The sequence below is a fragment of the Xenopus tropicalis genome, chromosome 6 (assembly GCF_000004195.4).
Source record: "Xenopus tropicalis strain Nigerian chromosome 6, UCB_Xtro_10.0, whole genome shotgun sequence".
In the NCBI taxonomy this organism is placed as follows: domain Eukaryota; kingdom Metazoa; phylum Chordata; class Amphibia; order Anura; family Pipidae; genus Xenopus; species Xenopus tropicalis.
The window spans coordinates 62,484,406-62,511,269 of record NC_030682.2 but is presented as its reverse complement, the minus strand read 5'-3'; the positions used below and the strand labels follow the sequence as shown (position 1 = coordinate 62,511,269).

The 26,864-nt window shown below is 36.1% G+C and overlaps 1 protein-coding gene across 3 annotated transcripts in view; it reads right to left on the bottom strand.

Annotated features, from left to right (window-relative positions):
- The window catches only part of bmper (BMP binding endothelial regulator), a 123,678-nt gene that overhangs the window by 54,717 nt on the left and 42,097 nt on the right, over positions 1–26,864 (bottom strand). For all 3 annotated transcript variants that reach the window (XR_004223097.1, XM_012964815.3, NM_001044402.2), the window contains 4 exon segments: positions 25,892–25,974; positions 24,114–24,204; positions 22,564–22,646; positions 725–824 (listed from right to left, as the gene is read on the bottom strand). Coding sequence is in view for 2 of the 3 variants with exons in the window: in XM_012964815.3 (XP_012820269.2) it covers positions 725–824; positions 22,564–22,646; positions 24,114–24,204; positions 25,892–25,974 (357 nt within the window). In the remaining variant the exon portion in view is untranslated.

Sequence of the window (26,864 nt, the reverse complement as noted above, 5' to 3'; positions counted from 1 at the left end):
TAAAATGTGAGCAATGTATTACCAAAGTAGGTACAACTGTAATTAACATTTTTACTCATTTCTTGTTTGCCCTTTTCTAATTATATACAAAGGCACAGCAAATGAATACAATCCAATTTAGGCAACCAATTAATAAGGTTTTCACTGTTTTATTGAGTACGGGGTCCAAAAACACTGAACATTTTCCAATATAGGAAGAACAGCAACTTACTGACCATGGGTCAGTTAGAAGTAGCTTTAAACAAAAAGAAATTCTATAAATGTCAAGATGTATATATATGTCAGGATGTATGCAAGTCAGATATTTAATAATGTTAATTGGTGACTGCTGCTAAACAGAATTAGAAGCTGGGGGGAGAAAAATGTTGATATAGGCTTGTGTTCAGCATTTGCGTTTCATGGATTTTGTTTCCTACCCAATTAGAAACTCATTTAGAATTATGTGCTGTGCAAGTAAGAATAGACATTTTAATAAATGGCCATCATCATGGAACCAAAAGAAACCCTTTGTTTTATGGATATGCAATATAATGCCAAAGGTTTTTTTATGTTGCTGGGGGTAAAGGTGTTTTTTTTTTATGTTGCTGGGGGTAAAAGTGAATCAGTGGACATTGGATCACACCAAAGCCCAGGCATATAGCATATATGCTGATCTTCCATTTCCATTTATTTCGCAGTAACATAAATATTAAACACGCATCCATTTTGAGTCCAGTTTACTTACCTATACATTTAGGACAGCACTGCCCTGTGGGAATGTGACTTAGATGCTGGGGACATGACAGGATTGGACACACTTCCTTTATGCACTGTGTCCTGCCTCCCTAGAGAAAAAATAGCAAAATTAAATATGAATTATATACTCAATATTTAAAAACAATATTATTGTCACAGTAGAGTACATTTTTATTATCAATCGTGTTGTTCCCATGTCTTTTTCAAATCAAGTTTCTCCCTTTATTTGCTATTCCACCACATTGTGAATTTTTATTACTGTATATCAGTCAAACTGACCACTCCTTCAGCTCAAACTCCACACATTGTCTGATAAGCCCTGCTATATTTGGTTTCCAAAAATGTAATATGTCTTTCTACAGAAAGGCAATTTGGTTATACTTTATTACGTTTTTTACATTTAAAAATGTAATCGTATTTTATGTGTGTTTATTAAACTTGTCATGATCCATGACACATATTTTACTGCAGGAGTATGCTTCCTGCACAAGGGTCCCAAGCACTATGTAAATATCTGATTCTGAATCATATCCATCAGCCTGAACATGAAAAACTGACTCAACTATGCAACAACCACAGGGCAGATAGATAAGCTGATAACTGCTGGTTTTCAGCATTTATAGGGTCATTGTCAGCTGACTATAAGCAGTTAGGGCTAACGCATACCTGACAACTTCTAACATATCTACAAGTGTCAGGGACGCATTTATTTGGATTATACACAAAGGCTAGAGATAGGAATATCAGTGGTGTTTTGTTGGCTGTAAGTAATTGTAGGAGACTTGATTTATACTTGGTTTAAAGATGGTGGATACTGTCTCCAAACTCAGTCTTGAAAGTTATCACAACAAAATCAGGGTTCCATAGAAATTCCTTGCTTTAGCTGGTCATGAACTTAACTGAATTTCCCTAATTATTTGGTCCTGGGAATATAGTAAATAGACCACTAAAATTAACTGACATAGATGTTAAGTGATCATTGCAATGGACATAGTTTAATAGAACCAACAAAAAGAGAAAATTACAGAAAAAGGACAATCTAACAATTAAATCAATAGATATTAATATACTGTATATACTCGAGTATAAGCCTAGTTTTTCAGCACCCAAAATGTGCTAAAAAAGTCACCCTCGGCTTAAACTCAAGTCGGGTGCCATGGGTCCCTCCAGACTAGCACCCTCTCTCCTTTGTGTGCAAATTAGGCCCCCGCAACCAGACCCTCCGGTGCCCTGGCCCGCTCCCAAATTCATCTTCATCTACCATCCTCACCTGTCCCATTCTGCACTAGACATTGCACTTTATATTCTATATAATCTATATATAGTTTTGAATGATTTTAACTCTTTGTGTTTTAGCTGGGTTGCTGATTGAGCTAAGGGGATAATACTCTTAAGGTATCATTGTTGATACCATATTGTTTTTGTTGACCCTCTTCTCCACTTACAGAGCTAATTTACTGTTTTTATTTGAAATAAATATTTAAAAACATATACCCCACTGATGCCTCATTTAATATCATTTTATTGGTATTTATTTGATCATTGAAATTTAGCAATAGCCGCTGCATTTCCCACCCTAGGCTTATACTCGAGTCAATAAGTTTTTCCAGTTTTCTTAGGTAAAATTAGGTACCTCGGCTTATATTCGGATCGGCTTATACTTGAGTATATACGGTAGTTCAAGAATTCTATATACAATGCAAGTCAACATGACAACTGGCTGTTCACAATATAATCATATTATGTTTTCCTCTGCATTTCTTTTTGTGGCAGTAATAATATTTATAATGCAGTATGACAAATCTCTCCTAATAATTGATATAGATTTTGTTCATCTAAGTTTTAGGTTTCTATTTTATGTCTCCGTATAAGAAACATCACATCTGACAGATGCTTGTTTCAATTTGTCCTTAAATTCTTTGAACCCTTCAGCTTTGTAAGCTTCTACTGTAGTTATATAACCCATTATATTGTTTTACAGCATCTGTGTTTTATGTTGCAGTGTGTGGTATTACATCATAGAGTATTCAACACTGACTTATATGTTAGCAAAAGTCGAGGAACTAGCCTAGAATGGATAATGAGAAACATACGACAAGTTTCTAATGTCAATAATTTAAAAGAGCTGGAACTTTAACCAAAGCTAGCGGTATTTCCACAACTACCTAAATGTAATACACGGAGTCCCAGCAAAGCACTCATAAAGCTGTCATGAATCAACATTGAACTTTCATTGAATTGATGAAAAATGAGGTGAGAATTTAGAAGGCATAGCTGAAAAATACCAGATGCTGATGAAATCAAGAGTTAATAATCTGAACATTCCTGTCATTAGAACTTCACTTTGAAATGCAACAAACACTTATTGAAATTAATGCAGCAGCTGCTTTATGCAATCTGCCCAAGACTTTTTGTCTTCCTTATTTTTTTCTTTGCATAACCCATTTATTTTACTGGGATGAATAGTTATCTCCACAAGATGGTTTACATCTGTGTGAACTAACCAGGAGTTGACCCAAAATAAATTAGGATGACACCTACAAACTTTTTCACAATAAACATTAGTGCTGTTGGGACAAACTTAGTCTAAATAAGGTTGACTGCTGTTTATGCCTCTCAGAAAGATATTTCCTCTATAAACATGGTAGGTTTAAGTAAAAATGAAGAGCCAAGGAATCTTTACTTATTTTGTGAACAGACTCAAAGACATGAGAAAGAGCATATGTCATGTATGTTTCCATATGTATTACGGATAGCTGGAATCTATTAAAAACAGTGAAGTCATAAAGACCTCTGCTGACTGCACATTGCATTTGGATTCCTTGTGGGTTTCTAAATGCTTGTTGGAAAAGAGTTACAATGATGGAATTGTATAAATGTAACATCTAAATCCCCATCTGCTATTATGCTTAGGGTGTTATCTATATTATCTGCGCAGAAGTAACCCTAAGCTTCTAGGCCAAATTCAGGCACTGGCATTAGATGACAGTGCTACACATCTAGAGGTTATCCTGGGAAAAGCTCAGTTGGGACATAACCTCACTTCCGACTGAGAATTACATAAGCCATGGAAAGTCTCTATAAACCACTGAAATATGACCTTATACAGAAAAGCCAAGGGAAAAATAGGCTTGGAATTTCACAAATGTTCACCCATGTTGCATAGACACGGTAGGTAGCAACAAACATACAACTAATAGTCGCCTGTTGTCAAGTACCTCAAATGTACCACCATAGCTAAATACATTTTCAAAATATAAATGTAATTTTCCTGCTGTACTGCAACACAAGCCCCTTCAAGTATGTTTGAGCAAACATCTTTCATTGAAAGCATCTAAATTCTAGGAATCATTGACAGAAATCTCATTTTCCCTCAGGATCTTAACAAAACATTGTCATGTTCAGTTGTCCAGAGCTGTAAAATCACATGACTTGGTTGATTTGGATTTCCTTTGGCTGACAGTCAGTATTCTACTAAAATTGATCCTTCAAAAAGTGCAGATATTTTGCCAGAGCCTGAACCAAATCCTGGATTCAAGGCAGTTTAGCTGCAACTTCCCACAAGAAGTGCAAAAGCACTAATTTACGGAGCCAAGTGCAGCTGCAAAGTCCTAAAAGGGATGCAAATGTGGTGCTATTCAGAAAACTACTTGTGTTCATACATACTCCTTTGCAGCTTGTTAGGAGTGTTGAGGTACACCTTTAGCCTTCCTTAATGAATTACACATTGACACAAGAGAATCCTGGAATTACTGTCAGCATATACCTGGAGTTATTTACAAATTTGCCTTAGCAGGTTGTGTCAATTGCCAAAAGTGACTTGTGCTAAGTGAATTGGACACTAATGCTGTTATTGACTTTGAGCACTAAAAATGACACAATTTGAACCCAAATGCTCCAACTGCTCCTATCTTCGTCATTGTAATTCCATTGTTTGGCCCTAAAGCTCTGCTGCCAGCCACAAAACAAGTGGCAGGGGTGAGTCTGCCATGGACAGGGTTGGGATCAATGCACACCACTGGTAACAATCATGGTGATATTTGCACTTTGAAATGCTTTCATAAATAAGCCCAACAGTGTAAAGTCAAAAACCACTCAGATAAATATTATCATTCTAGGTTCAGCAAAAACATAAATGTTTCAAATTCCTTAGTGATGACTTAGACCTCCATATGCACAACAGTGTAAAACTGTACTGTACCGGCATGCGCAAGTCTGAAATAAAACACCTGCCAAAGGTAGACAGCAGCACTGAGTTAGGTTTTTCCTGAAGTGAATATTCACTAAGGGGTGCCTATCTTATCTCCCACCCCCCCGGCCAATAATTGGACTTTCCTTGTCCTGTAAGTAGTTCCATTATACCAAATATCAATAATACAGAAACTGACTGTGATAGCAGGCAGCCTTGCAATCATTAAGGTCTAGTTGGGAGCTGTAATCCAACAATTTTAAAGCAGCAGGTTGATGCCTATTTTAAGCCTCCCACACAATCAAAGATGGGCCAGTGCTTATAGTTCCAGACTATAAAAAGTTCCAGAAATAATTTTATAAAAATGATTGCGTTCCCCCCAACTTACTTTATATCTTACAGATGCTTCCTGTGTTCTTCTCCCACAAAGACCTGGCAATAGTAAATTAGGCTCGTAGCCATTTTATTTGGCAGAATAAATAATCCCCATATGAGCAAGAAAAAAAACTGTAACAATAAAGATCTCATGGGGGGTAAATATTTTTAATGTTTAGACATATGACTTAGTCTGCAATATACCATATGCTGCTGTCTAGGTCAATGTGATAGAGTAAAACATAAAACCCTTTCTGAAGCTCTCTCATCCACTCTCTCTTTAATTTATCTTTTGTATCTGACAAACAGCTCCATAAAAACATAGAAAAAAATCCTTCATTACACTATACAATGTGACTTGTCTTGCCTGAGCAGCCCCAAATTCTTAACAACTATAATGGTTCCCTATTTTCTTTATGGGGCACAACATATTATTACACAAATAAGTGACAAAGAGCAATACTGATCAACATCAGTGACAGGTGCAAAGTTTATTGCATCTTGTACCCTGCCCTTCCATTAACAACCAAAAAACAGGTTGTTGTGCTCCTAGAATGGGCAGCCTGTGTTTAGCAGAGCAATTGTCATGAAGGGCAGGCTGAATTACCTTATGTTTTCAGGGTCCCCACTTTGTATATTTCTAAGAAGCTGGCAGATTGAAACCTATTAGTCATATAGCCTAGACCCAATACCGATATAAGGTGTCTGGTAATGAAGTTGTGGCCTGAATGCTATGATAGGGGATGAGGTGGAACAGGATGAGAAACATTGCAATTTATAAACACTGGGCAAATTTGCACTTGGCATTAACCCATAGCAACCAATCAGTAATTAACTTTTCTCAGACAGGTAAAACATTGAGAACAAATATCTGATGAGTTGCACTTGCCATTTGTTACTGCCCAGGTGCAAATCTGCTGTTGTTTATAAATTAACCCCCTTGGGGTATTGCCAAAAAGAATCTTCTATATGATTTCATGTTAATATTGAAAAAAAAAATTCAATATAAATGTAAACTTTTGTCTCTTTCCTAGTGTAAAACAAATCTGTTTTTAAAAGTACTCAGACAAGAGATACTTAATAAGAAATGGCACATCTTCAATGGATAAACCATCTTCAGTTCACAGAGAACACCCAATGTGCTTCCTACAATTAGCACTGAAGACTTATTCTCCGCTAACATTCCACAGGTGCTCTTATTGGAAACACAACAGGCCACCAGATATTTCCTTTACCAGTTTGTTTTACTGGAGCATTTCTTGGCAGCAACATTTTGTTCAGTTCTTCATACAACACAGAAAATATTTTAAATAGGATGACCTGAAACACTATCCTCATTTCATATATACCACATGGCATCAACTTCCAGTAGCCTGCATCATGATCAGGAAGAATTTGAGCTCTCTCTTGAGCTTACTACTCATTATGGAGTCTCTAGCATTAGCACTGAATAGAACAGCAGGTGGTAGCAAGCATATAAAATATCCAAAGCTTGTGGTAAACAGGCTCCATCACACAATGAGAATTTAACTTTCTGACATTTCAGCAAAGTTATGACAGCTTTATGTACTTTAGTACATAGTTAACATAACTTTGGTTTTCTGGAAAGTGTTGGATTTTATCCATGTTAAATAGTAATCCTAATAGACATAAGCAGTGGCCGACATATTAAAAAGTGAAATAGTTTAATGTAATGTATACTGTTTTATTGCCAAAAGGAGGTAATATAACAAACAATTTTACATTTCTTAGCTTAAAATGAAATAGTCCAATCAGTAAATCTGAAACGAGTTACATGTAATAAAGGAATGGTATTTAAATCCTTCCCTAAACCCTGTTGCTTGTTTGTGCTTTCTTGAAATGAAAACCTCAGGGTTTTAAAGGAAGTAGATTAATTTGTGTATAAAACAATTTGAGACAATTCTGGAATAGTGGAACTACTTTCAGATAGAACCTCCCACACTCAGCACATGGTGACAACATGAAGCCCCTAATAACTGCAGCACATTAATTTAATTCCTCTCCACCTCACTGCATATGGGTTTGGAGAATGTGAGTCAGAGGCTTGATAATACCTAGTTATAAGGTGTATCGGGGCACCTTACTAAATAGGAACTGTGTAACATCCCTAGTAAAGTGTACTGTATATGTGAGTGGGATAATAGAACTTCACTTATATTCATTGCCTCCCAACCAATCTTTTAGGAGAGTGAAGATTCATTAGGGGGGTCTATATTACACCACTTCATCAAATTGAATAAAATCAGGCCAACTACAACATATGTTTAGATGCCAGACTGATCATGCAACTTACATCAATGCTTGTCAGTTAAAACGTCATTGTGGCTCAGACACAAGTAAGTTCTGAGTCCATAAGTAGTATAATGGTAAATCTAAATACAACTATTACCTACAATCAGCGTTGGACTGGGCCACTGGGGTAACGGTAAAAATCCCACCCATATCCAAACTCTTTCAGAACTCTGCAATGACATACAGTATCCATACTTTTATGCAGTCGGTTCAAAATGCTATAATACTAGCTAGTCAGGTGACTTCTGGTCCCTGGTGGCAAAATTTGTTCACAAAAAAAAAATGAGCATGATACAAGGGCAGCAATAGTAGGCAGCCATGGGTCATGCCGCAGGTCTCTTTGCTCCAACTGTAGATTTTCTTGCACTTTGTACACTGCGTGGGGCATTGTAATTGAGGCCTTTATTATGGTTAAAGGCAATCACGCTGGGGCAACAGTTGAGAATCCATGCCTTCAAGTAATAACACCATTTACTTCCCTAACAACACTCACACTTAATCATATTAAGCTCATTTCTGAATGCAAGTCCAAATGAAAAACACTGAAATAGAAGTCAAATGATGTGTGATTGGATTCTGTTTACAAAAGTACTTTGCTTACATATGTGCTCCTTTCATCTTGCCCATAGAGTCAATGTCCCTATTCAGCCAGCTCTGTTGAACTGTGCACAGTTTTTGGCAAGTGCACACTTTAGAGCATAAGGGAACCCTGAAATTAACAGGGTAATTATAGGATTAACGTTGCGAGCTGCGCCAGTTCATGAAATTGGATGCTAATTTGTCTATAATGAGGGAGAATTCTAGGGAAAAAACTTAATAGTGGGTACAAACATGGTAATTTGCTTCAGAAGTTTGCTTTATTGACATAGTAATGCTTTTGCAAATAAGTTTGATTAACATGCAATGAAGATTCAGTTCACTCTCTGCATGACCCATCACAGAACTGTATGTATAAATAGTAGCTTTACAAGAGAATATATGAGTTAATGCAACGTACAAAGTGAAGATGCTGTCACCACATTTTTCTCCAACAAGTCAGCATAATCTATGGGAAAGCCAAGACTTAACGCGTAAATAATATTTTATTGGTGACTGCATTATCTAGAAGCAGACAGATTATTCTTGGGAACTAATGTAAGTGTTGGTGACTTATTTGTGTAGTCTGAGCATCAGCATGGACGCACAACATATTGGATATATCTTCTTTTTCAGTTTGTACTGTGTTTCCCATTCTCTTACACCCATACAGATACAAGTCTGATAAAACTGGCCAAGTTTTCTATCCCCTTCTTCAGAAAACTGATAGTTATACACGCAGGCACAGTTATTTAAAAATTTCAGCTTTTAGGTCGCTCAGTGTTCTGTTTATACAGCAGTGCTTAGACACACATCATCATCTGGTGAGAATTAGAAAGAATTTACAGTATGTGTTTCAAATTAACAAGAAAGATAAATGTGCTTAGTTTATGGCATCACAGCTGAACTGCAAGAGGCAGACCTAATTCATTGGGCTTCAAATATATTCAGTAACTATTACAGATCTGTATATGTCCAAGACCAACACACACTAGTATTAAAGAAAAAAATGAATCCGTTTCATGGAGATTTCAACTCAAAATGTGCCCTTAATTTCTATGAACGGCTAGTTGTGAGTATAGGAAGTCTCCTGGATTAGTGGGCTCTCATCTGCAACTCAAAGTGGGGGAAATGTTTCATTGGAGAATGTGAGGAGATTAAGTGTCCCAGCTGAAGATTTATTTTTCTGTCCTCTGGCTGGATCTATGCCTGCATTTCTTTTGACTGTGGGTAGGAAAAGACCTGCACAGCTTAATGATAGGTGTGAAGCTGGGGTCAAGTTCGGATTTTTCCCCTAAACAGCTGCAAAATGCTGTATATCTCTTATTAACTGAATATATCCTAGTTACAGGTACCCATCAGAACCTGTCAAAATGTGAAATTCACATCTTTAATTTACCCAATATGATTTATTGTTTTCATTGTTTTAATTAACCAATATAAGGGCAAATCAGCTTTTAATGTGAATATTGATGATAAAATATTGTAAATAATAACTACTATAATATTTTACTGAGTTTTAAAACCCAAGTGACAATTAGTTTTTAAAATGTGGCACAAAGAAAACAATGGAACCTTGGCAACTTGAACTTATGCATTTAAATGGATTGCAAGCTCGGGGTTTCAGGGACACATACTGCCCCCATTGCTAAAGAAAACTTACAAACAAAAGGGAAACTTGCACATATACATACATACTCTAGTGTACCTGCGTTGCATATTATAAATGATATACAACCTATGGTGCCTTCCAGGGGATACTTATGTGCAATACTATCTCCCTGGTGAATGCAGTGCACATACAGTGTGTGGCACAAGTCAATATGATCAATTCTGGGAGTGCAAAGGGTTGTGCTTCCATGCGCAGCCTGTGGTAAATGGTAACAACTACAAAAAATGGTTGCTTTGCACTGATCTACACACTCCCAGAAGTCATTATAGCTACGCATTTACCCTCTCATTTACTTAAAAGCTGAAAGGAACGTAACTTTGTAATGTTAGCAACAATTCTTATGTGGTTTTCCTCCAATCCATGCTTAAGTAGCTCTTTATTTAATGCTGCAGAATGAAAACATCTGCTTTGGTGATTATTTATGCAGTACTGCCAATGTGTACATGCATTAATGTTAGTAATAGTGCTAAGACTGATTCCACAACATAAACAGTATCTCCTGATGAAATGCTGAAAGCTGTCTGCCGTGCTGTATGTAACTTGGCGACAGTAAACGCTGTCTTACTTTCCCATAACAAAAGGAAGAGACTAAAGGTGTGTCCAAGAGTTTCTCTTGGAATAAACAAAAAAATTTCCCAGGATTTTTTAAAGTTTTCAAATGCATAAATTAAGAAGTGTTTACTATAGAGACGTGATATACTGTGATTTATTGGAAATACATGTAATAAAAATTCAAGGCTTGCATCTAAGTAGTGTCTACAACCCACAGGACAACTGGAGGATGTTTTCTGTAGGGACCAGAACATTTCAGCTTATAAAGAAGAAAGTCTTGCAAGGCTGACATCATGGAAGGATAATCAAGAACATATGCTCTGTTTTAAATAATGGGATTTCTCTCATGTAATGCAAGAAACTGTAAGATTTGATGTTCATTTAGAAAGCATTATGAAAGCTGTGAAAATTCTTGAGGTCCAGGGATGTCCAGACTATAGTTGCTGAACTACAGGTTTTATGCCAGTCACATGCAAACTTTAAAGTCACGGCACTGAAATTGACTTATAATGTCTTAAGATCTGAAATAAAACTGGAATACATTTTTTAAAAAAAGATTGTGGTTGCTATTGCTATTAAAATGATTACCATGTCTATGTATGCAACATTTATTATGATCATCAGGATTACACAAGTTAATATTGGTAAAAGGGACAGAATACCACCTAAACATACTTTTTGCTACAGTTTAAATTAGGAAATTTGATTTTTTTTCTTTTAATATTTCTTGCACTAAACAGGGCAATTTCTAATTTTTTCAGATCAGCAGTCCAGTAAAAAAAAAAAAACATCTGTACAAACCCGTCCCTTCCTCCCAGCTTCAGCCATTATTAGCTAATCAGTGGACTGCATATTGTGCTTGTCCTTTACATTCAGTTTCAGATGACCTGTTTAGAGCAAGAAATATCAAAAACCATGCAAAAAGTACATTTAGCATAAGCCCTATTCATTGAACTAAAGTTGAAAAGTGATATACCATCCCTTTAGGCACCAATTTTGAGTGCCCCGTTGTATTCGAATAAACTGTAATGTTCACTGAGTAGTAATAACAAATGATGACAACTGTTTCAAATTCAACAATTTCTTTTCAACAAAACATCCAATGATTCTTGCAGTAGTGCAATAAAAAATGTAATAGTATAAATAAAGGTATGGGATCCCTTATAAGGAAACCTGTTATCCAGAAAGCTCCGAATTACGGAAAGCCCGTCTCCCATAGACTCCATTTTAATCAAATAATTCAAAATTTTAAAACTGATTCCCTTTTTCTCTGTAGTAATAAAACAGTACCTTGTAATTAATCCCACCTAAGAAATAAATAATCCTTATTGGAGGCAAAACCATCCCATTAGGTTTATTTAATGTTTTACTGATTTTTTTGTAGACTTAAGGTATGGAGATCCAAATTACAGAAAGACCCCTTATCCGGAATACCCTTTGTCACAAGCATTCTGGATAACGGGTCCTATACCTGTATATAAAGTACAGGCCTCCACCAGCCATAGTGACATTACAGTGCAATCAACAGCTTCACTGGGAAAGACAGAGCTCGAGGAAACTATTCCAGTAAGGAACTGAAAGAGAACAAGTAAAGGGGTGGGAAAACTTCTTTTCTACTTGTCTTCCTGTCCTTCCATATTTCAAGGAAGAGTTAACCCACCACAGCCCAATACTGTGTGAAGGAAAACATAAAAACACTTTTTTTTGCCTTTAAAGTGTTAACACTTAAATACTCTGGCAATATGGCAGTTTCCTAAACACCAAAGGGAATTCTTTCTTAATAGCATATAGTATAAAATCCAAGTCTGAGATTTTCCAGTTGAAATTTACATACAATAATTGCTCAATCTTTAAGGGATTGTTTATTATCTGAAGTGTGCATTTCTGCTGGCATCTCTCAAACTTTTTCCAAAGCATGTGTTGGCTTCACAATTAAGGCAAGTTAAGTCAATCCTATTTCCAAGATAATGTTTATGGTTTACAGGAATATGTTTTTGTTCTTAGTTTTATAACAGCTTTATTTACTTAACTCTTAGCAGGATTAGGCCAGCTGCCAAATGATTTCCCATAGGATGAAGACAGCGATGCCTTCTGAACACTAGATGGCGAAAGTGACTAACAACGATGTAACATATATTTAAATATCTTTAAATGACATACAGATATTTTGCTTATAATGTAAAAGTTCAGTGGTACCATTTATACATACTCATACATACATAAAAAGCAGATCTAGCTCCCAAAATGTTTTGGTTTGTATGTTTCATATACAGAGAATTGTGAGTTAAATGTAAGCAATTATATATTCTGTCCTTAATTATCACCTACGGCAGCCTATATGCCACAAAAAATGTCCCTGAATCAAACCAAAATGCTGGGAAACTTTTAAGAGAAAAATTGTCTTTTGTATATAATTTTTTTAAAAAGTTGAATGACTTTTTTTAAAAAGCTTGCAGGTTATTAAAACATGGCTTGAAACAACAGGAATCCTGTCATAAAAAAATGTACCCTATTTAATCTTTTTTGCACAAGCATTAAAGGCTATAGCACACAGGCTGCATTCTTCACAGGCCTTTACCACTTCCTCCCATTCACTTTAACGAAAACGAAATTGTCAGCATGGGTACTTTTTTCAGCCTAAAAAATACTGACTTGAGCAGCGTTGCTGCTGTTATGAGGTGAGTTGAGGTGATAAACTCAGCACCCCTAAAGTTACCAGGGGTGGCAAAAAAACAGTACTAGTAACTTTATGAGCCAAATTTCTGGGTTTTTAAACTGGAAATTTGTCTCTGCTAGTGCAGAAAGTGCAACTGCGCTCTTAGTTTTAGAAATGACCCCCTCCGGCGCCGGAGAGGTAAGTGCTGGGGCCAAGGATGGACATCATTGAAGGAGCCGCCTCAGGGTGGCTCCAGGGTAAGAATTGCCCCTAGACTTGAGCATTTTCAGGCTGTGTCACATGAATAGAAGCAGTGGTGGCAAATTTGTACACTTTTTTTTTTACAGCATAAAAAATAGGCCACTAAGGCTATTAGCACACTAGGTGCAGCCTTGACTTGCATTTACTTGCTATGGGGTATAGAAAATCAGTTACATGTTATACAAATATGGGCAGGATGTGTGTGATCCCTTGTATGATAATGAGGCATGAATTTCAAAACACAGTGAAGATTCAAATACAGACTGAGTATATCATATATTTGGCTTCTGTGTGGTAATAATGTGGTAGCACTGCCTTTTATAGTTTAAGAAAAAGAAATTCTCCAAATGCTGCTGCCTATGGAAAAAAATTACAAAATTCAGGGATGTTCAACCAACATTCCGTCAGTTGGAGGGAGTTTCAGTTTAACATCAGGCGGGCTGCAGGTTGGGCATCCCTTATTTATATACTAAAAATGTCTAATCATTGTTACTCATTATAAGTGTGGGTTGTGCTTATATATATTTTTTTTACCCAAAGGGGCCCCTGTGATGTTGGAAGCCCAATGCCAGTGCCCTTTATACCATAATTGTCCATGATTCAACACTATTTAAAACTTTTTTTATATTGTTTTTTATTTCACAGTTAACACATATACACACACATACATATATATATATATTCCCTGACGAAAGTCCCAAGTGCGTACTGAAACGTTGGTAATAAATTCTCACCGTTTGCATTATAATAGCCTTGATGGTTTTTTTTTACTTTATATGAAAATCCTAAGAGTGCTGACATTTTTTCTATTTGAAGATTTCCTTGCTCTAGCACCAAGGTATAGTAACTTTTGCTGGTGTGCTTCCCATTTTGGACTTTATATATATATATATATATACAGTATATATATAGTTTTTTTTTAACCTAATACAAATTCTTCCAATTTTTATGAAGTAGAATACGAGAATGTATATATTTATCACAGTAACGGTTTAAGACATTTTCTGAATTCTCCCAATAATTTATAGGGTTGTCAAGGCTCTATCTGTATATTTTTCCAGAGAGATCTGTTTTAACCTTTTTTTTTAACAAAGCTTCCTGTATAAATGTGTTCCTTCAAAGCACAATCACATAATGCAAAAAGAAAAGAAAACTTTAAATGAGTGGCAAATAATGAACGATCCTTTATTAATTGCAATGTTTGGAGAAGCTCGCTGAACAAACCATAGATCCTTTTTTCTACTTAGTTGGTATGTTTTCCTTTCCCAGTTGGTAATACATTAAGAGGCAGTTTGGCTAGAGACAGACGGGAAGCAGACATAGAAGGAGAAAGAAAGGGAAAAAAAAAACTAAAAGGAAGGAAATAAATAGGTCAGTTAATTCATTTCTAGGGTCCTTGTAAAGTGAATTTAGAACTGTAAATACCTCCCCCTCCCTGTTTCTAACCATAAGTAAACAGTGTGATGGTGCATATGTTACACATTTAATTTTAACAAAACCTACTTCATTTACAAAAATAGTTAAGCAATTTTATTATTTATTTATTTAAAAAACGTAAAGTAATCATTATAATTATCACGGTAATATTGTGGGCTTCAGTTGAGTGTCCTCCTGAAAAACTACACCGGCTACAACAAATCACACTTGTGCAAGTATGGAGGCCCTCTCTGACGTATTAAAGCCATATACAGACAGAAAAGGAGGTTTAATATATTCAATCTACAAGCATATGGTTGAAATAAAATGCTGTCGACCACTAAGAGCTAATTTTGCATATTTGCCTGGAGAAGGGCCATGGGAAGTTCGAAAGCTTTGCAATTTCAACCATATGTTGATCACTGCATATTCCAGTTATTTACTGTATAATCATATGGGGTCATTTCTGAAAATCATTTTTCATTTAAAAATGTAGCTGGCACAGTATCCCCTTAGGTATATTATTAACATATACATATAGAAGACCTAGGAAAGGTTTTGTATGATCTATACACTGTAGTTGTTGGATTACCTAAGTCCCTTTATAGTAAAAAAAAAAAATATAAATGTAATTGCTTCCATTTTTTTCACTTTGATATACATTTTTAAATATTTATCAATGCAGACGATCTGTTTGTGTTTATTCCTTAGAGACTACAGGGACTTTGTTAATTTAGCTGTTATTTCAAACTGATTCCTACTAACTTAAAGTAGTTAGAAGTTCTGTGCCTTGTAAAAGTATAAAAAGTATTCAGACCCCTTGGCCTATTTAACTGAATACCAAATCCCACACTGCAACATTCTTCTCTATGGTATTTATACTTCAAAGTAATAATACGCAAAATTATTTTGTAATGTGCCATTGTTGTATGTTAATTAAAATCTTCCACATGTTGTTGGTCTAAATTTTCAATTTCCACAAAAGTTAAGTGTTAGAATACAGTACATACAGCTGCTGAAGGATGCTTTGTGTTATATTTGAAGAACAGCTGCTGTGCCACTGCATGTTGTGTTTTTTATAAAGCAGTTTAAAGGATTAATCTTTTGGCCCATTCACTTCCCAGCACTATGACGTTTTTATTTAAGAAAAGGCGCAACAGTAATTGCATATGCAGTTGAACAATAACATTCATTGCACAAACTGACAGTACTGGCTCTTCCACATAGTTGTTTAAGAGTCAGCGTGTCTCTCCTGCCTCCTGTTGCAAGTGCACCTACTGATGCTGTAGAACCGTAGCGCTACCGGAAAATTAAGGGTGTCAGTAGCTCCAGGGTTGTCACAGCAGGATGTGTCAATAGACATTACTAGAGCATAGCTAATGTTTCCCAGCTGCATAAAGCACCCAAGACTGGTGCTCATTACCAACAATAGCTGTACTAAATCATAGTTGGACATAATTCTGTGAGCCATTTATTTCCAGAATGCACACTATACACACTACACACTACTAAAAAAATTAAAATAATTATTTTTAAGAATATCTAAAAGTATTTAAAATCTCTGTCTCTCTGTCTCTGTCTCTCTCTCTATATATATATACATATATATATATATATATATATATATATATATATAGTTATATTATACAAACTCATGCATAATTGCTGTATTTAAACACTTCCTGACCATTAGACTTCAATTTAAATACATTTATGTATCTTCTATACAAAATCCCTTTTGATGGTTTAGGCACAGAATAATCCAAACAATGAATCCATTCCCATTCTGATTGTGCTCCCATGTAAGGTCAATAAACATAAGTGGGAAGCTTTGGTGTGCATTGTCTGCAAATGTTGAATAGGCCCAACTATTCACTCTGCATGATGCCATGTAACTCTGTAAATGCTTTGCATGCCAGACTTCCCAAGGCCTATGGTCCATGAAACAATGGAGCGCAAAATCTGTTTTGTAATTCAAGGAGCTTAGTTATGAGTTTAAATGCTGCCTTTTAGCGTATTCTTCTCCATGGTTACGGCTATCAATACGTCATTTTCTTGTCAGGATTTTCTTTGGTTTAAGAAACTTCAAAAGAGAATATTTATGGTTATTACAATTTAAATCTTGTATAATGATATACTGAGTGTGAAAGAACTTTTATGACTTACACTATAGGATGCCAGCCTGTGGTTTGCCCTTGGGGCTAGTTCAACATGGGAAAGCAGATCAAGATTTGTGTTACAAATTTAGGTGCCTAAGAATCCTTTATTACTGGATCTAATATGCAAAGTGAAGAGCCATGTAGCTATATCTACAAAACAAGTGATTTATGTTACACAATAAAAAGTTCCCAGCTGAGGAGCTGCAGACTGAGCATACCAACACCCAGAGCATGCACTATTACTCCCCAAGGATGCATTTCTCCACTGAAATGTGGAGTATTTTGTGTTATATTGGTTAGTTTACAACAATTCTTGAACCTCATCATGCGGATCAACCCTTTAGTTGCCCCTCATAAGTCTTTTTCTGGATCCGCCTTGCATTGCTGAGAGATTACTGCCTTAAGCTCAAGGTGGAATTTAAAGGATGAGACTCTCAGAAGTGACACACTAAATTACTTCCTCAGAATAATTATGTCGTTCCCAAGTATGAATGAACCTTACTAAAAGTTTTTTCATATACATGTAGGTATATATAGAATTACATGTAGGTTATATTTTGTATGGAATGAAAAATAAAACACAGAACTAAACACATCCAATTGATAAAATATCCAAAATCAGCCTGCATTAGGTATAAAGACAATAATACATATATTATGTTGTAATTTAGTGATATATATACCTCTTTTTCAGTAGTGAAAATAAGGAAATTAACACTAGTTTTATAAAAACCCAACAGAAGGTTTACTTTAAGTTTAAATTATCTCGCCATGTGCTTATAGGGATAGGTGGCTACTCGAAAACATTTATAGTAGGTCACTTTAATCTGTCATAGATCTAGGGGCACATTTACTAACCCACAAATCCGAATCCGAATTGGAAAAATTCCGATTGGAAAACGAACATTTTGCGACTTTTTCGTATTTTTTGCGATTTTTTCGGCGCCTTTACGACTTTTCGGAAATTGTCGCGACTTTTTCGTTACCAATACGATTTGCGTGAAAAAACGCGAGTTTTTCGTAGCCATTACGATGCGCTCGTATCTTGTTGCGACTTTTTCGTACTGAGCGCTCGTAAGCGGCGGGCGAAACTTTCAGACTTAGCATGATTTTGGAAGCCTCCCATAGGACTCAATGGCACCCTGCAGCTCCAACCTGGCCCAAGAAAAGTCACCATATTGAATCTTGAATGAATCCGAATCTTTCGTACTTGGCGCGAAGGCTGCGAAAAAGTCGCGACTTTTCGCGCAAGTAGTAACGCTACAAAAAAATCGCCAGATTTTGCGCAACATTCGGAATGGCAACGAAAAAGTCGCGACAATTTTCCGAAAAAACGCCAAATACCGATCATTACGAAAAAAACGCAATCGGACACATTCGGCCAGTTTGTGAGTAAGTAAATGTGCCCCCTAGTGTAGAGAAACCACTTTCCTTATGAATAACAGCTATAGAACATATAAAACACTTGGGGAGGTCCATTTATCAACATTTCCTTTATTTCATTTTCATTATTTTAAAGGTTCTTGAAACCACAGTTAAACTCATTTCCACAAATGTCAGTCATTTATCAAAAGTGAAAAAACCATGAATGAAAAACAAAACAAGAAAACGAAAAATTTCTAGCTAAAATCAACACCGTAGCAAGGTGCATGGTACTTGCACAGAAGTAAAGCCTGTGTGGTAAAAGACATTGAAATATAACCAAGCATGCTGATAGCCCCTTGATGCTGTGCCAACAAAAATGTGCCCAGGGAATGCTGGAAAAAAAGAAATTGCCAAAAACTATAAAATTGACAAAATTCAAAAGAATAAAGAAAGTTAAAAAAAAACTGCAGATAGCAACAAAGTTATTTGCCATAGAGGGTCTACAGTAGAGTCCACACTGGCCTGTTTTTGTAGACCTACACCCGACCTAGACCAGCATTTCAGCGATATTACACAGGCAGTGCACCCACATTGGCTATCATGTCTTTCCCTACCCAAACCTGTGTGAAGAAGCGCCTTCCTAAACCTGCCCTGCACCCCGCCGAACATCTCTGCAAATGGGAAGTGACATCAGCATTTCTGGGCTGGACTGAATACCAGAAGTTAGGTCACAAATTAGCAAGATTGCTGGGAATTTTTTTTAATGTTTTAAAGATGCCTGCAACCTCCCCTGGTTACCTCCACTGGGTAACCATGGACCACCCACACAGTCAGGGAATCCAGGCTTTTCCTATTTGCAGGTATTCTGTGGGTACCTGACCTGCTGCAGGACTCTAATCTACATTACAGGCAACATGATGTAAGCAGCTTTTCGGATTTTAAGCTTTTGTGTCTTTCAATAAAAAAGGACTGGCACACAAGCCAATTTAGAACCTTTTGCCATATGCACAGTTTCCAGCTCAACAGGAAAGCAGAAAAAATTCTTTGAATTGTCCCTACATTCATACCACTGGTAGCTGAATCACTCCAGGTACCAGTGCCCAAAGAGTTCAACAATCATTTATTCTTTTATATACTGTATATGCCTAAAGTTCACTCGATTGGCTGATCAAATCAGTGTGACATAGAACCTTTATATTAGGTACCCTGTTTAAATAGAAGAGTAGTGAATATACTTTCTTGTAAATTACCCTTATCAGAAGTCTTGACTGTCTATAAAATAATAACTAAAGCTGTAATATTTAGTGGACTAAGATGTACATTCAGTTAACAACTGCGTCATGTTTTAGAGAGTGTTAGGAAAGGTTAGTCAGAGGCCTTGCATTCTGGAGAACTAGTAAATTCTCCCTGTAAAACCAGCACCAACAGATAACAGCAATGACAAAACCCAGAGAAATGGGAAAAATGTGTAAAGTTTCAAATTTACTCTTTTATGGCTGGGCCAATACTTAAGGAATAAGTTAGACATGCAATATTTACATGGCTTGTCTTTTAAAAAATTAATTGATAACATGCAATACAAACATTTTATCTCCAACCTCATTTAAAGAGCTGTGTGTTAAAACCCTACTATCAGCCCAAGAATGTTATTTTCCTATACAAAACAGAAAACCAGCAGCTCTATGATACTGACACTAAAAGAATGAAATATTCATGTAAAAAAATGTACCTATAGGTCATGTTGATCATTTTTCGCTGATAGGGCGAAGTAATTCAAGTAAGAGTTACTTGAATTTCCTAAACCTGAATGTACCTTCTCAGTCTGCCAGCTATAGCTTCCAATGCTAACGGAATCCTGCTGCACAAATATGGCAGCCCCCTCTTTGAGAAACATGGGGGATACGACAGGTAATGTAAAAGAACCTGGCAAATACTTTTAAGGCAAAATTATAAATAGCATGCAAAGACAATGTTGTGATGTTAAAAAAGGGTTTAATTTTTGGTGTCAGTATCTCTTTGAGTAAAAATCACTACAGAAATGTCAACCAGTGCTCAAAGACTACTGATTAAGCACTTTAATCCAACTGCCAATTTTTACAGCAAAAGAGCCTCTGGGTGCATATGGTGATCATAACAAAGGTCCCAGTGCTCCACAGTTTAAATCCTTGAAAGTTGAAAGATTTATTTAAAACCCACATGCCAGGAGGTTAAAATAATTTCTTCATTAAATTAAGATGATTTCTGTTTAGGTCCTTAAACCTGTACAAGAAATATTAGTATCTTTAATGAAAGAGCAGGCAAGCTAAGGTATTTCTGTTTTTTGCTTTGCAGTGTAGTCAATAACCCCCATAAGTATAGTCTAACAGCAATAGAATACTACACAACACACTACTCAGAGGTTATTACAGCATTTAGAGGTATTAAAGGACAATTCACCAGATTTTTAGGGTTATCCTTTAACACCAAGGGGCATAAGTATGCCCCTTGGTCAGCTATTGCTTCTAATACGGCTCTCTGTATCACAAGGTCATCCCATTTATTTTTATGCAGGTTAGGACAGAGTAGTTCTTCTTGGTACACCAGCTTTTAAAATAATAATTTAATTCCACAGCTGCACAACTTATCATTGCCCTGCTTGTAAGGAATGCCTCTATGAAGATAAGAGCCTCTGCTCTTCTGCACAGCTGCTATTCTATACTGATATAACTTAAAAAACAAAACGGTTAAAATTATGTTTCTCATAAATACTCAGTTCCGATGTCACAAAATGAAAAATATTATATGCCAGACAATGTCTGACATTCTAGCAGGAACATCTATCAATTTACAGGTTTTTGGGGGGATTCATAAAAAAATGTAATATTTACATTACAGAAACTTTTAGTAAAATGTAAATGTATTTAAAAAAAAATATTAGAATCAGTTAACAGGCTTTTGGCACTTAAGTAAAGATTCACATTTTTCAAAACAACCAGAGTGCCCTGCAGGTCCCTTAGGTACATTCAGTAGGCAGGCTGAAGGATATCAGAGGGGAAGGAGTGGGGCTGCCAGCAGATCTCTGGTTCTTCCACTCTGTCCTGCAATACCAATGGTTGCTAGGAGGATGGCGTTTCTGAGGCAGTGATGCTCTTAGGGGACCCCAGCCACTGACTTGGTGCCCAAATGTAGCCAAAAAAATGGCACATTACTTGACAGATATTTTTTCACTCAATGAGGTTTGTTTCCAGACAGAGATCTGACTGGCAGTACATTGGGGCCTGTCCCTGTGGGACGGGGACAGATGGCAGGCTTAAATTATGTGACACTAGGCCTCTTCACGCCTGGTAGAAAAAATGTTGGAAGAGGAACTTAAATCCATTCCTACCTGCCCCTACCTAACAGGTAACACAGATTTTATTATTCTAGCTAGCATCTAGCATTGGACTTCAGTTTATCAAAGAAAGCTGCCTGCATTGGACAGACACACTGTGAACCTAGGGAGGTCTTGCCAAGAACATAAAATATGACATTATGCTAAACCTGGTAATTTTAACACAATAATCTAGTTGATCCATTCATTTTTGTATAAAAAAAACCTTTTTCTTGACTTTTTTATCCACTAGAGAAGCATATATTGATTGTTAAAGGAGCAGGATACAGATGGTCACCTTAAGTCTAAGCAACGGCAAAATGACTGACACCACGGGTCATGGCCCATAGGGAGATTAGTCACCTGCGGTTAAATCTCTGCAACCGTGGGCAACTAATCTTTCCAAAATGCCTGCCTACCAGCAATAAAGTGAATCGTTGGTGGGAAGGCATACTGGTTGCTTCGTTTTCCAAGTCACACAAAGTTTCCGGGAGATTAGTAGCCAACGGTTGCTGAGATTTGACCACAGTTAAGTTCCACCACCCTGTTTATTTTTTATGGGATTTTTGGAGGCATATTTATCAAATGCCATAGGAATGAATAGAGAGAAGGGGAATTTTACTGTGGCAAGCTATTTCACACATCTGCCCCTATGTGTAAAACTACTTTATTGTATAGTGCAAAAAGGCAAAAAAACCATGAATAAATAGTGAGAATTTTCCTTTTAAAAGCTCCTGTATGAGAAAAACCTTACTTACTGGCTTGGAAGTAGGAAACGCAAGTTGAAGCGTATCATTATTCGGGTAATCCTTTTTGCTGGAATTGCTAATCTAGGTCTAAATTAATCTTGGGTTTTAATTAATTGTATTGAATAGTCCCTTTCTTTTACTTAGCACATTTCCAGATAGAACCCAATTATGTTGCATTGTCATAACCACAACTTACGATGCAAGAACATTTGAGGCATTTATTCCCTTCTGGCTGAAATTCATCTCCTTCTTTATATTGTCGGCCCTCGTATATGCAACCTGAAAGAGACAGAGGAAGTGGTTAGGGAAAGAATCATTCATGTTTTATTCTGCACAAAAGTCATAAACAGAATCTTTGATCTTTGTCAGATTTTGTCTTAAGTGTTTGGAATACTCAAGCAATTACAAGCAATTTGGAGAAAAGACCTGCCTTCTATCTGTTCAGTGTTTGCATGTCCTGTATGCTTTCTTGTCATGGTTACAAAGGTCAGCTTCCACAGCAACATATTTATAAAAACAAACTTTTTTTTTTTTTTTTTTAACCTCACAGAGCTTAAGTCCAGTTTGTAATCAAAAAGCATCACCAGTTTCATGCATATCTATTACAGGTACAATTCATATAAAAAGAGACTCTCCTTGACTACATTCAGGTAATGCAATGCTAATCCCAAATCTGTAATTATTATAATTATATTAAAGATTTTTTTATGCCTTTGTAATAAGACAGTGTCTTCTTAATGTTGAATAAGTTATATAAATATATAAATCATTGTTGATGTCAAAACAAACATTGTTTTTTTAATGTTTTCATCTGATTTAGTAGGTTTTAGGCACTTTACTGCAGAACATTTACTGATAACATTTTCTTATATGAAAACTCTGGGATAAATGTTTCAGGTACAGGACCTGTTATCCAGAAGGCTGGGGTTTTCAGGATAAGGGATCTTTCAACAATCGGGAGGGATCTCCATACTTTAGGGATACATTTATGAACACTTGAGCTTTTGGGCTTAAGCATTGGTATCCCAAAACCATATGATAGTTCCCAAACCTAAAACCTGCCAAGCTTTTTATTTTTTGGTTGGGGAAAAGAAAACCCCGATTTGCACATATCGGGCTATTCGGATGAAGAAAGCACGCAAGGGTTTGGGAACTCCTGCGTAGTTTTAGGATACAAATGCCCAAAGGCTTGAGCATTCATAAATATGCCCCTAAATCTGCAAAAAATTAATTAAACATTAAATAAACCCAATAGGATTGTTTTACCTCCAAAAAGGTTGTATTATATCTTAGTTCATCAAGTACAAGGTACTGTTTTATTAATTATTATTAATTATTTGATTAAAATGTAGTTTGTGAGAGATGGCCTTCCCGTAATTCAGAGCTTTCTGGATAATGGGTTTCTGAATAACAGATCCCACACCTGTACTAGTATTTTAAAATCCATGAAAATAATTACGATTTATATTTTATGAGAATATTATAACCTACTACTGACCATGTTATGAACTAACCATTTTAAAGTAATGTTTTATTTATTTCCTGGCATTTATATGGTGCTGACACATTTTTGCAGTCCTTTTACAGAGATTATATTATGATTATATATCATATTTACCTGGTTATATGTTTTTTAGTGCATGGGACTCCTTACTTGCAATAGGTAACCCATTGCAAGTTAATCTCAAAATAATAACACAAATATATAAAATCACAAAGGTTTATATTGGATAAGAGATGCATCACCTGGACATGTTGGGCAACACAATCCCGATTGTCTTTGTGGATTTCTACAGTGGACTAGACACTGAACTTCAGATTCTGTAATAACACCCTCCTGTAAAGAAAAACAATAGATTTTGTTTAATTCAAATTGTAAATTTGGTTGCCACCCAAGAATGACACATCACAGATGTATATTCATTTGGGTTCAAGCCCCCACTTTGTGTTAAAACATTTTTGCAGGGCCCCACTAACCTCTTGGTTGGTGATATATAAAATATTATTATTTTAGTCCCTGGCTATAAAATACAAAAGCATTTAACAGAAGCAATTATCATTAAGACCAAATCTCCTCATGACTGCCTTTTGGACTGGCAACCTTCCTATTGCTTCGGGACCCCATCCCCCCCAGGGGAAGCGTCTCCTACTCTGAGACAGAACATTATTGATTTCCCTTTTTTTTTGTCTATCAAAACACAGTATTCTACTTTTAATATGAACAGACTGAGACAATGTGTTTAACAAAAGCTTATATAAAGTTTTATGTGCTTGTTTTTTACCAAAATGGTGCCAGTGAGCCTGTGGCATAGAATTCCCTGAACTGGAGCCATTGTTTATTGTTTTTTTGTATGTAGACGTGTGTCTTTACAGATGGAGATTTGAAGGGGAGTGAAGTTTGTGTTTTGATTACAGCTGAGATTACAGTTTATCAGCATATTGCCTGATTGCTTCAACAGATTGCTTTTACACACCTTACATTTTGAAGTAAAATGAGCAGACACAAACATACTCCTTCCTCACTACTTGATAATACTGTGTTATTTCTTGGAGTGGAGTCTTTTATCTGTGATTCCAATCTTGATAGGCCTGCAAATTATTAGTTCCTGAGCTACTAGTTTTACGTATACAGCAGGAGTGATGAGCCTATATTACCATAAAAAGGGTACACAATAAGGAAAAGTGAACTTTCTGCCTAGGCCTGCACTGAAAGAAAGCACTGCTTCCCTGAAGAAAGTTTTAATGTCTGGCATTTATTCTTGCTGGTATTTTTTGAGCTGTAAATTTGGAAACTCTTCTGTTTGTTGAGACCATAGAGGTCCTGTTAAAACATTATGTATCTTGTTACTGATATCATTGTATTGGTGGGTTCATAGTTAAAGATTCTTTAATGCCCATGACATACAGCACAGCAGATTGCAAGCTCTACAGGACAGGGACCCCCTCCCACTTGTGTCTTTGACACTTAGCACTTAGTCTTTAATGTTACTGTACATCACATTTATTTTGTATTTATTGTAATAACCCCCTGTTCTATTAATGTATTGTTCTGCTGTACAGTGCTGTATACATAAGTAGTGTTATATATGGTCAAAACACCATTTCGTAGACTTTTTTATAAACATTAATAGATGCTGCATCAAGGCAATAAGTGGTGAATGCAGTGGAAAAACTGACATAAGAACAAGTCTCTTCTATCACTCCAACTTGCAGCTCAGCAGTAAAGTGCGAATGAAGTCTAACAGAGCACAAGTCACATGGCTGTAGCACCCTTAGAAATGAAGAATATGGCTAGCCCCATGTGAAATTTCAAACCTAAATTAGATTTCATAGTTCACTTTTGTGGCAAATCACTGGCTGACATACAAGTACAAAATTTTCAAGTGTGTAAATCTTTCAGCCATTAGACAACAGTATAACTGTATGCCCAAACAAACTGTTTAATCTTATTTGTGATCATCATTTCAACAGATGCAGACTGTTTTATACATAGAAGTATAACAAATCCCATCCCTTCTAATTACCTGACACTGACGAGTAATGCAAGGCTGGACAGAGTCTCTCCATTTCATTGAGCTGTTGTAATGGCTGCCTTGGTAGTTGCAACCTTTAAGAAAGAAATCAGAATGTTATTAGCATGCACAGTCTTAATATGTGACCAAACAGTTTAATTACAGGTAAAAACTATGTGCTGTGCCAACTAGGAATGCACCATATCCATTTTCTTTTAAAATTTGTTTGATTACCAAACAATTAAAACTCTAATGTGCATATGCAAATTAGCTAAGTCATGGAAAAAAACAGCACATTCCATTGCCCAGTTGTCTTAGTAATGTGATTTTAAGAGTTCAGCTAGGCACTCGGATTTGGTTGTATCCAGGATTTGGTGCATCCCTAGTGCAAACATATCCACAATGTTCTCAAAAACTATTCTAAATGTGTTATTTTTTTAAAACAGAATCTTTTCTCCAATATAATAATTATATAACACATTCAAAAAAGCTATAATACATATATATTATCTATTAATAGGGCAAAGTGAAAATGAATTACTAGAATACTGCCCCACCCTATTCACTTGTATAAAATGTATGAAGTATTTCTTGAAGATTCCTGTGTATGATTTTCTTTTTACTCTTTGAAACATATCTATCCAGTATCTTAAAGGGATTTATTTTCCAGATAAAAAAAAACACCAGAGATATTTTATTTATCTACAATCTTTGGAACATGGACATGGAACAATGTAAACATGTCTATATGTCCTGTGGGACTTAAAGGAACAGTAACACTAAAAAATGAAAAAGCTTTAAAGTAATAAAAATATAATGTACTGTTGCCCAGCACTGGTAAAACTGGTGTGTTTGCTACAGTAACACTACTATAATTTATATAAATAAGCTGCTGTGTAGCCACGGGGGCAGCCATTCAAGCTGGAAAAAAGGAGAAAAGGCACAGGTTACATAGCAGATAACAGATACGTTCTGTAGAATACAA